The sequence below is a fragment of the Hyposmocoma kahamanoa genome, unplaced genomic scaffold (genome assembly GCF_003589595.1).
Source record: "Hyposmocoma kahamanoa isolate Upper Pololo Valley unplaced genomic scaffold, ASM358959v1 78, whole genome shotgun sequence".
NCBI lineage: Eukaryota > Metazoa > Arthropoda > Insecta > Lepidoptera > Cosmopterigidae > Hyposmocoma > Hyposmocoma kahamanoa.
This window is the reverse complement of record NW_020653945.1, coordinates 8,643,301-8,660,432: the sequence shown is the minus strand read 5'-3', so window position 1 is coordinate 8,660,432 and position 17,132 is coordinate 8,643,301. Positions and strand designations below refer to the sequence as shown.

At 35.7% G+C, this 17,132-nt stretch overlaps 1 protein-coding gene across 1 annotated transcript; it reads left to right on the top strand.

Annotated features, from left to right (window-relative positions):
• The first annotated feature begins 4,903 nt into the window (after positions 1–4,903).
• Positions 4,904–16,451, top strand: LOC113233198 (zinc finger protein 184-like). Its single transcript, XM_026468237.1, has 10 exons — positions 4,904–5,241; positions 5,494–5,806; positions 5,975–6,100; positions 7,489–7,635; positions 8,461–8,592; positions 9,774–10,077; positions 13,791–13,881; positions 14,272–14,348; positions 14,590–14,747; positions 15,319–16,451. The coding sequence occupies exons 1-10, from the start codon at positions 5,092–5,094 to the stop codon at positions 15,441–15,443; spliced, it is 1,623 nt and encodes a 540-aa protein (XP_026324022.1). The 5' UTR covers positions 4,904–5,091; the 3' UTR covers positions 15,444–16,451.
• Positions 16,452–17,132: the final 681 nt, after the last annotated feature.

Below are 17,132 nucleotides of genomic sequence, written 5' to 3'. Positions count from 1 at the left end.
CTCGCAACGAATACATAGCTCGATTCCCCGGTCGTCGAGTGCCGGATGTGGCTGTTTTTGACAGAGTTTATCGGAGACTTCGAGAAACTGGCTCTATTTTGAGACGAAATACAGACATGGGCAGACCACGAATTAATGACGACGAAGAACAGGACAATGAGATAGTGCAACGCTTTCGAGCGGATCCGACTACTTCCACTAATATTGTTGCCCGTGATCTGGGACTTTCGCAATGGAGAGTGTGGTTTACAGTGCATACTGCTGGCCTATACTCGTACCATTACACGCCGGTACACACTATTGAAGAAGGAGACCCCGCGAGAAGGTTGGACTTCTGCAGATTTATGCTAAATGCTGACGTAGAAGACCCAGATTTTCTAAGAAATATCTTGTGGACAGATGAATCCAAATTTGATAAAGATGGCATAACTAATTATCACAACGCGCATTACTGGGCCCCAAAAGAACTTAGGAATCCCAATAAGAAAAGAGTGAAGGGTTCCCAACGAAGATTCAGCGTGAATGTGTGGATGGGTATTATCTCCAATCATTTGATTAGACCTTACTTTCTCCCGGACAATCTAAATGGGGAAAGTTACGAAAATTTTTTGAGAGGAGACTTGAGTGATTTGCTGGATGATCTGCCACTCATCTTGATCAGGGACATGTGGTTCCAACATGATGGCTGCCCTGCCCATTTCAGGAGAAGTGTCAGAGACGGCCGGACACAAATTATCCAAACAAATGGATAGGACGAGGTGGGCCATGGATTTTCATGTGTGGGGGCGCATGAAAAGTCTTGTCTACAGCGAGTCAAATCCAGTTTCGTCTGTGGAAGAGTTAAAAGAAAGGATTGTGGATGCAGCAAATCAAATGAGGACAACGTTGATCACTGGAGTAGTGAAGACTGGTCTCCGTAGAAGAATGCGACAATGTATTAGAAACAGAGGCGGCCATGTTGAACATGAACTGTAAAATAACAAAAAGTTGTGTGAAAACCTGATTTAATAAATACTTCGCATGCTTACCTATTGTTTTGTTATACTTTTTAGGGCTAAGTATTAATTTTCTCCTCCACTATCGCCTATGAAACTAAGTTTTTTCAATGCATTTAAATAAAACCCTAGATTGTTATACCTTGTTAGATAGCTGATGAAACGTAGATATTTTATAACTTATCTGCCGATCAACTGATAATATTTTTTTTAGATATCCCTTAGAGAAAAATAAACTTTCTAATTTTTTTTTTAATTTCTTAACTTTCTCTTTTCTACTACGGCGTATTGAATTAACTTATTCACTATTTTAATGATTGAGGTCCTAAAGCATCTTATCACACATGTAAAAATGCAATAATTATCATAATAAGACACACAAAATAAACAAAATTAAATTTAGTAGCCTAAAAATCGGCAATTTTGAATAAAAAAAATAAAAAGCAAATATTTCGAAAAGGGTTAAGTTTAGGGTAGGGTGTTTCATAGTAAAATAAGTCAGAAATGATGAGTACTCCACGCCCTTAACGGATCTAGCACGACTTTTCCTGTAACCCTGTATATCCTTATTTTGTATACTGACTATACTATTGCCGAGAGGGGGAACCTGGAGTGCCATAGCACAGGGCTTACTCAGTTTGGGCTTCTGTCTCCCATATCTAAGATCTACGTTTAATTACACACGCCAGCACATCAAGCTACATATTGACGTATCATGTTCCGTTGCACTGGAGGCGATTTTCGAACAAAAATGTGTAGTCTGATGGTTATTCACACGAACACTCGCCATATGGCATCCGACCTTGGTGCTCGTCAACTCGCCGATGAACCCATTTATGTAAACATTAAAAAGATCCGGAGAAGTCCAACCCCCCTGGCGAACACCGCATTCTAACCTGTATTCGTTAGAAGTCGCATCGCCATCCACGGACGCAGGTACACTTTGTTTATAATTAAACTGTTTTGTGACATTCCAAAATTTTATAAAATTTTTATTTTATGCGTAGCCAAAATGTCCATTTTAATTTTATTTTCGTTTCTTAAACACCATCTTAGTTTATTTTTAAAGATTTTTCGGCTTGTGTACATTTTATCGTGTATTTCGCCTGTGGTTGGCCGGCCAGCAATAACCCAACAACCATAATATAGACGTGCCGTTAGATGACTCTCCCTTACATGATAATTCTATCCTGTTACGCTGCGTCTATTTCCACCACTATGACGCAAAACAGAAGTGCATATCGCACCGGATTGCAAAACATGTACATAAAACACTATGTCTACACTAACAGTAACACTAAGGTGTATTCAACCTTCAATAAACCTTCTATGTAAATTAACATTCACACATTCAACACACTCATTCGTCTCACATTCTACACAACGCGTAAAATCAATCACAGCCTCTAATTTCAATTTACAAAATTCGTAGTATTTTTCAATTTGACAAAAATTCCGGGAGCCCCATCTGATTTTCATCATTTTTTTGGCATATTACATTCCGCACTTTACAAATAACTAATTCCGTCTAGCTTACAAACTATTTGCAGTGGAAAATGATCAGATGAGAAAACACCGGCCACTACTTTCACAGATAATATGGTTTTCCATGGAGCCATCGATACCATACAATGATCCAGCCATCTACGTGAATCGTGTGCGTCACTTATATAGGTTTACGTGTTGGATTCAGCGCCCAGAGCTTGGATGTCAGCACATATAAATTCATGCTCCTCGCGAAAAAGCTGTAGTTCCTTTCCAAACAAGGCATTCGGATGCGCTTTGAAATCTCCCAACACGTACACCCCTGCAGCACCAACTTCATCAACGATGGCATTAATACTAGCCAAGCAGTCCGTATAATCTGACAAATTGTCTATATTTTGTCCGTCGGCATGTAAATCTTCAAAAGTCATCAAATACAATACGTATGGCCTGAATTCTATTAGAGTTACACTCAACGATCGACACATTAGGAAATTGAGATTTTCTCCACATCATTGCCAAAACCACCGTAAGGGCATTTCGGCGACCAGTAATTAGCTTGTTCACTGCGGTACCGCATTTGTTTAAGTTCTTTGGCCGTTTTCTATTGTTAATTACTGTCATAAAACCTTCAGCGTCTTTTTTACTACACTGCGTAGAGTTCATACTCGTTCGTATAGGTACTTGTTGCCGTAATATTATATCCCTGTAAGTAGACCCAGGCGATGGCAACGAGTCAATCGAGTGCGAAAAGAAAAAGAAAACGAAAGCGCGCGCGCGCATCCGAACACTTTCGGTTTGTTTGCTTCCTCTTCCGCATTTTAAAATAGTAACACATTATTAAAATTTCGTCTTCATCCATTTCGAGCGAACACACACTACCGGCTTCCAGAAGAACATACAAGCGATTGCAGTGCATCAAACGATTCGGTCGTGCAAACGACAAGGAGGCTGTCGTGAAACAATAAATTGTCATCACGATCTAGTGGGAACAGCTAGTCACGACAGTCGTTCAACGATAAAAAATCGTCCACGACAGATAGTCGTGATATGGGAACAGGCTAGACACGACAGTCGTCCAACAATAATAAAACGTGACGACATAGTGGGAACGCGCCCTAACGATAAAAAATCGTGAACGACAGTTAATCGTGTCGTGCTATATGTGAACAACTTCATTTAAATACGACACTGTAAACTGCACGACAATCTGTCGTCACGACATAATGGGAACGTGCCCTAACTCTTTGTCTTGAGTGTAGGCAACAGTAAGCAGCCTGGACTTTACCTATGGTTTGGCTATGTGGACGAGCTTCACCGTGATCTATACGCCGCTTATAAAATTGTTCTACCCAAAGACAGGACCGAGACTGGGTCTTCATGGATAAAATTCAATGTTATACGGTGCCAGATCCGAGCTTCTCCTAGGTTCCCCACCAGGCTGAAGTAAGGGGTACCTACGGCATGGATCCTCGTGCGTCAATTGTATTGTCAGTACGTACAGTCGTGTGCAGGAGTAATCTAGACGGAAATTAAAAGGTATTCTGTAAGCATGTAAAGGTATGTAGTACATACATACAGTAAAGAGGACATCAAGCTTGACACGTTGTTGCATCGTTCTTATTACAAACGCCGTAAATTTGAATTTAAATGTAAATTGTAAAGCTTGAAGGGCTCTTGACCTTTTGCTACTGCAAGATATACTACTACACTGGAACAGTAAGCGTAAAAATCACTATATGGCGAAATAAGTGTTGACGTAGTGATGAATAAAGGAACAGTCAATAATAATATGGAAGAGTGCAACGAATGGAGAGCACACACCACGAAAAACAAAATCACATTTTGAGAAATACAGTATCTTTGTGCTATTTTCTAATATTATCATTATAATGCATAAAATAAATTTATTTCATTAAATCTCATAATACATAAATATTTAGTTGAAATAAAAAAGTGGAAAAATTTTGATTGATCAATCAATTGGTGAACATTTTTACCTCTAGCAATATCAATTCTACAAACTGCGGCGGCGGATGGGTCGCCCGCCATTTTGTTTGTATCGCCATTTCGTTCCTTTCGTGAGATGGAGAACTGTTCACAAAAGTGAGACAGAAATAAGATATCTTGAATTCCTTTATTAAATGTAAAAATACGAAATAACAATTGGAAATTCATAATATATAAAAAAGGTAAGCAGTAAAATCGCTTCCAAAACAATTTCAGTCTTGTGTAATCTTCAGTTTTCTGTGAACTCTGCGTTTGTGTCTCCGAAACAGTGCAACAATGGCGTCAGTTTACTTGAAGCGCGTTTATAGATAGTCCGTCATCCTTTTCTTACATATATCGACTCTATTCACAGAGACACGGCTTTCATCGAGTGATCTTTTTACGAGCAGAGTAGACTGATAAGAAAATATTCCCCGTTACCTTCACACTTGATGTTTTTGGAGTTTCTCTTTCGCGTTCATTTAGCCGCGAGTTTGATGTTTTTCCCACCGGAATGTTCAAAATTCTTATCAACACGTTTCGTTTTAGTAGATTTCTGTGTCGTGCACGAAACATCCAATTCTGGTTGAAGAAACATTGGTAATGAATATTTGAGGTGTGCATGATGTTCACTACAAACGCTGTGCAGACCGGCACAGTGCCGACTCTTCAGTATCAGGAGCATACTATTAAAAAATCAAATCCTAACAATTTGGAGAATGCAGATCATAAAGAGGAGGTCAACCAACAGCAAGAAGACCAGCAAACCCAGGTACATTTTTGATTTCTTAGCCTAAGCCTAGAACTAAAATTAATTTCACCAATCTACTGTCAATGCCAATACTGAGTCTTTTGACATTGAATTGTATGGAACAGAATTTAAAAAAATTTAATGTTGCATAAATGCTGGCTTAAAATAGCTTGAATAGCATTGTCTAAAGAGATTGTGTTCTTATTTCTCATCTTCTTCTCTTGGTGTTTCTCTATTGCTTTTATATATGTATTCATACAAGTTATTTTGCAGGAATTCCCTACATTTTGCTACACAACAAATGTCAACATGATTGGCAAGATAAATACTGGGACAGCAAGTGGAGCAGGTGGCACTGTTGCTGGTGGTGTGAACATTGCACATCTTACCACCAGTGATGACAAGACATGCTACATCGCACAACCATTTTCATACAACTATGCACTGGTCAATCAGATGCAAATTGCCCCAAATGGTATTCAGAATACGATATCGAACATTAGTTTCAAATGTGATGTGTGTGGTCTTATGTTTGGACACCTTTCTTTGCTAAATGCTCACAAAAGAATACATGCTCAAGATACAGGTAAATATAGTTTAAATTATAAACTAATATGTTTTGTATGTTTGGAAATCAAGCAGTTTATTCTATCATTAACTAGATAACATGTAATATTTAAGTACATCTAATGGTTGTCATTGTATGAGCAATAAATGAATGTTTATATACTAAAAACTATCATTTTAATTTCAGATAGCAATATAACAGTAGTGGCCACAGGAGTGAGTGCTAGTAATGAAGTAGCCATGCCTCCACATATACAGATTCTTTCTGCAGATCATAGTGAACAACAGCAGCATCATGTGCAGATGCAAGACAGTATGTTTATTAGTTATGTTTTTGCTTTAACCCGATTGCCACAAAAAAAATCTTTCTATCACTACAAGGGGCCTTACCATGAACTCTTATTACAGTTCAGTATAGGTTTGTAATGACAAAAAAGCGGGATGGTGATATACACTTCATGTAGGTCCGTCACACAAGGATTCAGTTAGGTCCTAACCTGAATTGTAATAAGAGTTCATGGTAAGGCCCCAGTACAACTTATCTCATGTTTTATTAAGAAAGGGACCATGTTTTGGACCCACCTAGCTGGTTTTAAAACCATAAGCTTAAATAATTTATGTTAAGCTTAAAAAATTTATATAATAAATAGTAAAGTTTTTTCTAATCATTTATCATGGTGAGAAAAGTAACTGTACATTTGTATTTGTGTCATTGCAGTTGAATGTATTTAAAATAAATGGTATTTGATAATCCCTAACTGAATTGATTTTGCAATAGTAATCCTAGTTATGATATCTTAGGATCAGAGGTGACTCGTGGGAGATTTCAGTGGGAGTTCACTTACCTACACATATATTAAATAAAAAATGAAACTCACATTATAGTGTTCCATTTTAAACAATGCCACTAAACAACACTACGCTTCTTAACAACGATTGAATAATAAGAATTTTTACAACACTACGAAATGCGCACGAAAAAAATACGGATTGCTTATTTGCAAGGAGCGCCGCTCAAATCTTTTAAAATTTCCTCATACCAATCTTTTGTTTCACGTGTCGGGCCATTAAGAAATTTCTCTTTCGCACTCATCAGTACTGAACTTTGTAAACAACACGATGCTATGCTATATTAAAGTGAAAGATTAAATTCATTAATAAAAAAAATACTGCAGCTACTAATATAATATGAAAGGATAATTAATAAATTTATTTTGGTGGGTTGGATGGGAGTGGGAGTTCACTGTACCAGCGCTCCTTAGGACGAGCCACCTCTGCTTAGGATGTACACATGAATTATGAAAACTAAAATTGTGTTTCTGACAGTGTTGCATAACCAGATTTTTTCATAAAAATAAAACCATGATCCATACTTTTCATTACACAAACAAATAATTTTTACATGTTATTGAAATATTCAGGCTTATGTAATACTATTTCAAGTTTTGTATTCTGTGTTCACACAGAATTTATTTAATTCTTTTCTGAATAATATGATATTGGGAAACATTTATAATTTCTAGGAATTTGATTTAGACTACAGTCAATGGTTTTTGTTTGTTAATTATAAAATGGAATGGCAACATTTTTCAATAACATTTAAAAACAGGACAACTGAATATCAGTATAAAAGTTGACCCATTTACCAGCATTATGGTTTTTAGACTCGCCAGTAATTTTTTAAATTTAATTTAATTCCAGCTAAACCAATAATCATAGACAAAGTTCAAAAATGCATCACCTGTGGAGGTCATATAGCCAACAATCCAAAGAGAAAAGGTCCCAAACTCATTCGGTGTGAAAACTGTATTGCACAAGACTCTATTGACCAGCAGAGAAATACCCAGTGTAAGTTTTATTGATGTTTATTGTTTTATGGTTTCACTATGTAAAGGCACTTTGGCTGCCATTTGTCACAAGCATTGTGTTTTAAATTCTTATTTATAAAACCATGAGAACTTCGTCAATTACAGCTTGAAATTTGTTTGTTATAATTATTAATATAAAGATCGACCACTCAGAAAAACACTCAGAAAACATTCCTTCGATCCGGTCGGATTCGAACCGACGACGTCTTCTTGCATACCGTGGCAGACGCTATACCAACTAAATAATTTCCCAAAAAATAATTGAATATCAATTCAATAAAAATTTAATTAATACAGTGAATAGCGGCATCTCTCGCCAGGACTGCTATCTGTAAAGGTACTAACTGGGTGATAAATCTGTCATAGATTTCTCATAGATGGCGCTACGACTAAAAAGTCGTTGAAAGACCAAGTACAAAGACACGACGGAAGCACATAGAAAAATTCGTGAGGTCCGTTGGTTCGTTCCGTGGCTTAGTTGGTATAGCGTTTGGCACGGTATGCAAGAAGACGTCGATTCGAATCCGACCGGATCGAAGGAATTTTTTCTGAGTGGTCGATCTTTGTATTGTATTAATAATTATAACAAACTAGTGGAGTAATTTCGCAAAAAATAATTGAATATCAATTCAATAAACATTTAATTGAAATTAGTTGTTTGTAAATAGATTTTTCATTTTTTTTTACTTCCTTAAATAAAATTAATTTTACTTTTTAAACTTAATTCCTTAAATAAGAAGTCCATATTAATGAACCCTGCATAGTTAAGTGAGTAATTTAATATCTTACTTTGTTAATGTCACAGTGAATGCAACGCAGATTTTCGTCGCGTCTGAAGACAATGTAAAGTTTGAAGTGGGTGGCGTGAGCGGCGTGCAGCCGGCATCTGATCCACTCGCCAGCTCGCAAACCAATCAGCAAACACAACAGAAACCTTGTGAGTTGATTTAATTTCATGAGGACCTCGGTGGCTCAACTTCAAAGACTCTGGGTTCGATTCCCGGTAGGACCGATTTGGGAAATGAACTTTTTAAATCTGTTCTGGGTAGTGCTCCATTGTACAGAGAATTCCTTAGTTTGAGACCAGGCAATTAGAGTGATTGTCTGATATTATATTTTGTTTTACAATAATATTAATCATTCTATTGTGCAAACTTATAAACTACCCTTGTAAGTACAGTGAGAACTACTACGCCATGTTTGTTTTTTGTATAAATAAAACATTCAAGGTAATAGGAGCAAATAACAATTAAATAAATTTAAAAGTATTAACAGACCCTTCAGTGTCAAGTATATCTTTCAAATTTTATTTATATTAATAGAAAAGAATTGAATAGAATTATTTATATCAGACCATGATCCATAGTAATGTTAGAAATGCAGTAAAAAAAGTACTATTTTTAGTACAATACAAAATTAGTTAATGCTAGAGAAATGCTACAGCTAGACCACTACCCTTCGCACCCATTGCTGTTGGTAGGGGCAGCCCAGCCTGTGGGCAACAACGGCTACGATGCTATTAGCGATACGATGCATCATGAGCGCGGGAGCCCTCTTGCGAATAATGGTATGAAAGCCATCTGTGTGCGCCTCTATGAACTTGCCGAATGCACTACAGCGTCGCGGCAGCCTCATTATCATCCTGAAACCGTTGTTATATTGCACCCTTAATGTATTCAGGGTTCTCTGCATATACTTCACCCACAGGCCGCTCGCATAACTGCCTCCGTGGCCGAACGGTTACCATGCCGGACTGCCACGCAGAGGTCCCAGGTTCGATTCCCGGGTCGGGAGAAATGTTTGTATGGCCTACATTTATTTCTCTCGTGAGTTTGGGTGTAATTTGTGGTTGTCTATATGTGTGTCCATGGCACCCGCGACACAGGGTTTCCCTAGTGCGGGGCTATGTTGAGTGTGTGCGTTATTTATTTTATTTATTTATAAAAGTTTTGGCATTAATGCTATTATCTTTTTAGAAATGTGTGTCTGAGCAATCCACACTGTTATTTTCCTTTGTACTTACATAATTATATACTCTATAGTCTATCATGATTCTACTTTCTGTTTATACAATGTTTACTTTATTTCACATTATATATATATGCATTTCTTTAACAGTAATGGGCCATCACCCAGTGAAAAAACGAAGTCTGGCATCAGTAACAAAATGTCAAAACTGCAATGGTTCAGGCATAATCTTCATTGGTGGTAACAAGAACAAATTGAACCAGTCAAATGCTGATAAGCCATTCCACTGCAACATTTGCGGAGGATCTTTCTCACGGTATTCCTCGTTATGGTCGCACAAGAAACTGCATTCTGGAGAGAAAAACTTCAAATGTGGCATCTGTGGTATTGCATTTGCTAAAGCTGTCTATCTCAAAAACCATTCGAGAATTCATACAGGCGAAAAGCCTTACAGGTGAGTTTTGTACTACTAACTTTTGTTACGTTTTCGGAGTGTATGTCCCCATATAGCATGGTCCTCTTTAGAGCGAAGATGAGAGGTAATAGTGGTTTTCGTTTAGGATAATCTTCTCTGCACCCAAAGCTTATGGAGAAGTTAATTTAGTACTAAATATATTTCATTTTTATTTTCGGAAATCTTTCTCGTTGAGAAACATTCACTCACTAGAATCTATTAAGGAAATAAAAAAAATAAATGGCCTATAGAGTAGATGAGCCATGTATACATGTAACACATTGAAAACTATTTCCTAGTATTAAAAGCTATTTATTACATTTTTATATTTATGCAGCATATCTAATTGCTTTGACAAGATCTATTATTCGTACTTTGCTATTCGACGCCAGCTTCTGGGTGCGGCGAAAGCGATAATGGTGCCAGCTATCAACGTACTAGACCTGGAATTCTTTGAAAGGGTCCAGGGGGCCTACTATGAGCTTATAGGCGGCCAGGCAAGTTCCAAGCAATTCACTTTATGTGGTAAAACTGAATTGCTTAAATTCGTATCATGACCTATACAAATTTGAACGGGAATGGCATGCCTGGATAATGAGTTTTACTTTTTAAACGTTAATTATTGCCTCTGACTGGCTAGCTGACATCTAACAAGAGCGAGATGGAACTACATACAAAATCATATGAAAGTAATAGACAGATTTACTATCCTGGAAGCATTCAAGCACTATTGATTAGGTTCAAAATGAGAATAATTATATTTTTTTTATTAATTTTATTATTGATTATACTTACAACGTTGTTTTGTAATATCGGCAACTTTTCAATCATACTGTACAATTTGTCGTACGACACAATTACATCTCATGTCTAGTCATTATCATTGAAATTAAAAAGGTGAGTTTATAATTTGATAACATAATTGGAACATATCTTGTATTCATACATTTTCATTGATTGCATTTAATTCAAATTTGGCACTATTTAAAAGTTATTTTACGATTTTCGGTCAATAAAATTATTAAAATGATTAAAATTGCATTAAAAAATAGCAATAACATTCATGCCAATAATTTATCAACAATACTTTAAAGATTGGGAACTCGAACTAAAATTTTCAAAAAACAGTTAATAGTATTTATTTATTGACAATTAGCTATATAGCCTATAAAGATAACAAATAATTATGAAACTGAAAATACAATGTTTTATTGTATTTTCAGTACAAACGAAACTTCTTAAAAAATCTAAAAAATGTTAGTCACGGTGTAACTTTTTTGAATTGCTTATTTTTACAGACATGGCACTTTTTCTTATTGTGTTGAACCGATGGCAAATGCTTTGCGCCAAAATAATTATATATGTACATATGGCGCACTATAAGTTTCCGGAACTGGCCACTTACATAAACAATATTTAAGAAGTAATTACAACATTTGAAAATGGAACTCTTTGGCTGTAGAATACAGTTTGTTTCATCTGCTTTTCATTTGTTTTTACATTGTGGCGTCATTCTAGAAATTGGTTGTCTACATCACCATGGATTTATGATGATTTTCTACGACTTTAAGTGGAATTTAACAGCTCTGCGGAGCTTCGCTCGGCTTCAAACAGCTTTTGGCGATGAAGTATCATGCAAGACGACTATTTATAGCTGGTTTGCAGAATTCAAACGCGGTCGTGTCCATCTCAGTGACGAATTTCGTGATGGTTGCCCGTCCACTGCTGTGAACAACAAAAACATCGATGCTGTGCGCCGTATGATCAAAACAAAATAGATATGTGACATACCATGAGATGCGGGCATCTTTAGGCATAGCCATGAGTCAAATACAATCAATACTACACGAACATAAAGTTGTGCTCTCAGTGGATCCCACAAAATTTGTCTGAGGTTCAAAAAACGAATCGCGTCACTTGGTGCAATGCCATGCTTACCAGATTCAACGAAGTGACGTCAAATTTGGTGTGGGATATAGTGACGAAACATGGATTTATAGATACGATCCCAAAACAAAGCAGCAATCGAGCGTATGGGTCTTTCGAGATGAGCCGAAACCGATCAAAGTGGCGCGCGTGCATAGTGCCTCTAAGCGGATGATTGTTTCTTTTTTTATAAAACTGGACACGGAGCTACTGTTGCTTTGGAGAATCTGTGTACCGTGAATAGTGATTGGTACACGACCATTTGTATGCCGGAAGCTATTGACAAACTCCGTAAAAATAACCGTAAACGCCGTATCATCTTGCACCACGATAATGCCAGTTCTCACACGGCCAGACAGACAAATGAATTTTTGAAGGTGAACAACGTTGATCTTATGAGCTATCCTGCGTACAGTCCCGACCTGGCACCTTGTGACTTTTATTTATTTCCAAAAATTAAGAACCAGTTACGCGGTCAACAATTTTTATCACCTGAAGAGGCTGTCGAAGAGTATGAAAAATAGAGGAGTGACATAAATGTTTTCAAAATTGGTTCACTCACACACTCGTATGAAACAGCGCATTAACGCTAACGGAGAATATTTTGAGAAACAATAACTTAATTTCTGACCATTTATAGTATTTTTTTCTTATTCATTCCGGAAACTTATAGTGCGCCCCACGTATTTACTAATACTCTATGTGACCACTCAGTGCACAAATAATAACTTCTTCAGTACTATCTTGATATCCCTTCATAAAAGTTTATTAACACTAATGAATAGATCTGTTTATTTATTCGATTTTTTAAATCTAAACATGCTTAACACCTGCATTATGCATGTTTGGATTGTAAAACATACGAATTTTACGACTAAAAAGTCGTTGAAAGACCAAGTACAAAGACACGACGCAAGCACATAGAAAAATTCGTGAGGTCCGTTGGTTCGTTCCGTGGCTTAGTTGGTATAGCGTCTGGCACGGTATGCAAGAAGACGTCGGTTCGAATCCGACCGGATCGAAGGAATTTTTTCTGAGTGTTCGATCTTTGTATTAATAATAATACCAAACTAGTGGAGTAATTTCACAAAAAATAATTGAATATCAATTCAATAAAAATTTAATTAATACGAATTTTATTTTAATGTAAGAATATTAACTATAATGTCAAGTAATGCAACAAAAAAATATGCCAAGTAGGTGTTGCTATATATGTTGAGTTGGTCCAACTCATATTGGTATCTTATTTAAATTATTTTATTTTATTTGGGATAACAACAGCCATATCACCGCCATGTAACCGATAACTAGGATTTCATGATCTATTAGATGATCACTCTTTCAGTGAATTCAGAACTTTAAAACGCTCCCATGTAAACTTAGCAATATCGATATACGATACCTTACGTACGAGGCGTCCAAGATGCGATCCCTGAGGCACACCACAAGGAATATCTATAATACTAGGGTCGGCGGACTAAAGCACATAAGTCAAAATCCAACATCATTCATTTAAATTAATACATCTACTGGTTAAAACACATAAGTCAAATTCATTTGTTACTTCATAAATTTTGTACTTTATTCTAGAGGTTATTTAACTTCCAACATTAAAAACAACACAAAAAAATATATAATTATAATTATTAACAACGAGAAACACATTTTTGACTTATGTGCTTTAGTCTGCCGACCCTAGTTAACTGACCAATAACCTCCCACTACGACTTCCTGAGAACGATTTGCTAAATATGAAGTAACCCATTACACGCCATTCTTCTTTACAGATGTAACACGTGCGGTATGCAGTTTTCTCAATCGCCACATCTGAAAAACCACGAGAGAACACATTCTGGCGAAAAACCTTACGTTTGTGAAGTAAGTTGAATAAATCTACTAGATACTTATGAAACTCGTACTTGCTCAGATTTTATTTTTATTTTTTGTTACAAATTTTCAAGTTCAGTCTTTGCGATGTGGAATTATTACTATGATTACATTACGTATAATTTATTTTTATTACATTCAGGTTAAATATTTCAATTTAGTTTAATTTTAAAAATAAGATTTGTGTTCTATAGCTATAAAACATAGTTATAATAAATATCAATTAGGCAGACTTGGGAGACATAATATTTGGTTATTATTTGCAATTGCAGAATTAAATAATGAAGCATGCTCTACTCTCATATGGTGTCTGCAGATTCTAAAAGAATCTAGTTTCATGAAAATCATAATCTGTAACAAATCCAATAATAATCTTAACAGGTATGCGACAAAGGGTTCGCGCGACACGCAACATTATGGAATCACCGGCGCATTCACACCGGCGAGAAACCTTATAAGTAAGTTCATAACGTACTCACCTAATTATTTTAAACGTCATACAAAGGATCTAAATATAAATATATATGAAATTTAGATAAAAATTGAAGTAAATTACTTTGACACCTGAATTTATAAATATCTAGATAAGAATTTATTATAGATTTCATTATTTACAAATTCAAAACTATTTATTGACATGTCACTGAAAATGGCGAAAGATATAGTTTTTATTCTAAAGTTTAATTTTTACGTTACTAGATGTGAACAATGCGGGTCGGCATTCAGTCAAGCGGCACATCTCAAGAATCACGCGAAAGTGCATTCAGGGGAGAAGCCTTTCAAATGCGACATTTGCCCTGCCGCCTTTGCCGATCGGTTTGCGCTCAAGCGGCACAGAGGAATACACGACAAATATGGTATGTGTAGATGTCACTGGCAATTCGGGGCAATATGTTTTCAACAGCGCCGACGAACAAAAATAATTTATGACACGATTGTTAATTTAAGAAAGGAGCAAAAGATGGGACCGGAATTGATTTAATGATTTAGTAGCAGTAGAGCTCCTTGTGAAAGAATTTATCCAAGAAAGTACTCCCAGCTTACCTATTTCTGCCGCCAAGCAATAGTATGAGCATTACTGCGGTCCGGTTTCAAAGGGTAAAGGTGCTGGTGAAGTTACAGCCGTATGTAACTTGTCAACTTATGTCTCAGGGTGTCAGGCGCAATGGCAGTGCCCCTCAGATCTTTGTAATTTACAGTTCTGAGTGGTACTGTTATGGACAGGCTTACCATCAGGCGCGTGACTGGTTTGTGCCGTCACTAAGTTTTATAAAAAAATATATGGTAACAACCTAGGCTCTCAGACTTATGACTCGAATAAAGTTATCATCAATGGTACTTCGTTGAAGTATTAATTTTACAGCAATACCATGGTTTGCTATGAAACAATACTCATGAAACAATTTTATAACATGTTTTCGTTATTAGGCCAAACAGCGCCGCTTCCATCGCGAATACAGCAGAACCAGCAAGACCAACAGCAACAGCAAACTGAACAGCAAAACGCACAACCCGCTGTTGAAGTCGAACACCACGCAGAGCAGGCCCTATGAGTCTAGCATACCTTTTCAGTTAGTTATTAACCCCACCCACCTCTCATAACCGACTGAAAAGTACATAAAATTCATTATTGAAGTACTGAAAATAATGCAATAATTATCATTACAGAACTTCCATTTATTAGATATTTTTTTTGTCATACAAACCCATATATTTGAGATGTGTAAATATTATGAATTTTCAATTTATGACAAAGCTCAACGAAACTAAATTAAGAGTTTGAGGAACATAATTGTTACGACGCAATATCATGTTGGGTTTACATTTACCAGAAACGAGTAACACATGCATTGTAGTCTTGTTACGAATCGATTCAGAATAAAAACACTTGACCATTTTGTTCATATATTGTAACACAATCTGTCAATCCTTAATTAACAAACCACACTTATGAGGAATAACATTTGTAACTAGGTCTAACGTCTTGAAGCGTAATAATGTTCTTGTCGTATGCGCTTATTAGTTTAATTACATAACTTATTTTCGTTTTGCCTTAATGTAATGATGATTTATGTAAAATATTTCTCAAATGGACTATGAGCTTCGTTATTTATCAAAACAACGCTGATCGTCAGCCGGCATAATAGATTAATCTATACATAATGAGTAGGGTTTACGGCATTTACTGTACCGTAAAATCTACACTTGAAATATACATAATTAATTTGTGCGCAACGCAATATTATATACAATATTATAATGCACTTAGTGCATTATTGAATTTCCGGATCTTTGATTGAATTTTATATTTTAAATGGTTATAATTGGCTGTGGATACGCTATACTCCAACATACACATGTTATAATTTTGAGAATCATGGAAATGTCTGTTGAAACATTACCAATTTTTTGTACATAAATTAGGCATGAGTTTATACGCCTAATTGTGATTTAGTATATAGCATATCCAGGAACTTGACAATTTAGTTTCGAATGGACGGGATGAACTTACACAATAACACATATTTTGGTGTATTATGTTGTAGGCATATTTTGTTAAGTTACGATTATGTAAGTTCAACTCATTCAGAAACATTTACATCATTTGTGATGTATTTTAGTAAGTTAGATTTAAAATTTTTAATGTAATTAGTAAAAATTGTCTAGAAATAAAATGTTTTATTTTTTGTCCTTAAAACTTTACTGATTGTCATTATTACCTAGTTAAAATATGAAGCAAAAAGGGTTTTTTGAAATCCTACAAAATTCTTATTTATGTAGTGAGTATTTAAATTAACGTTTTCCTTTTTTAATTTTTGAAAGTTTGTCATGAAAAGTTTTACTAATATTATTAATAAATAAACACTTTGAACCAGAAGTATCAATCAACATTAGAGACATTTTGTCGAAAATGACTTGTTTACAGTAACATACCATTGGATTCGGAAGTTCCCACTATCGATTGGCATTATTAAAATTTAAGAATGGCCAGTGGTTTAAAATATAGCATGTCTCTTGCATTAAAAAAAAATGTTCTGTTGTGCCTTATGTTAGTAACATTTTATCTGTAAACTGTCTTGCATAATATAAGCAGGAAGAGAAATAGAATACGTAATTCTATTGTAGAGGATCCCTTACAATAGAATTACTAGAACTAACTTCATTAAAATAAGATAGCAAACTTTCAGTACTTTGCAATGAAAAAATCTCGAGACAATTTTTTTGTCTTTAGAACCTTATTT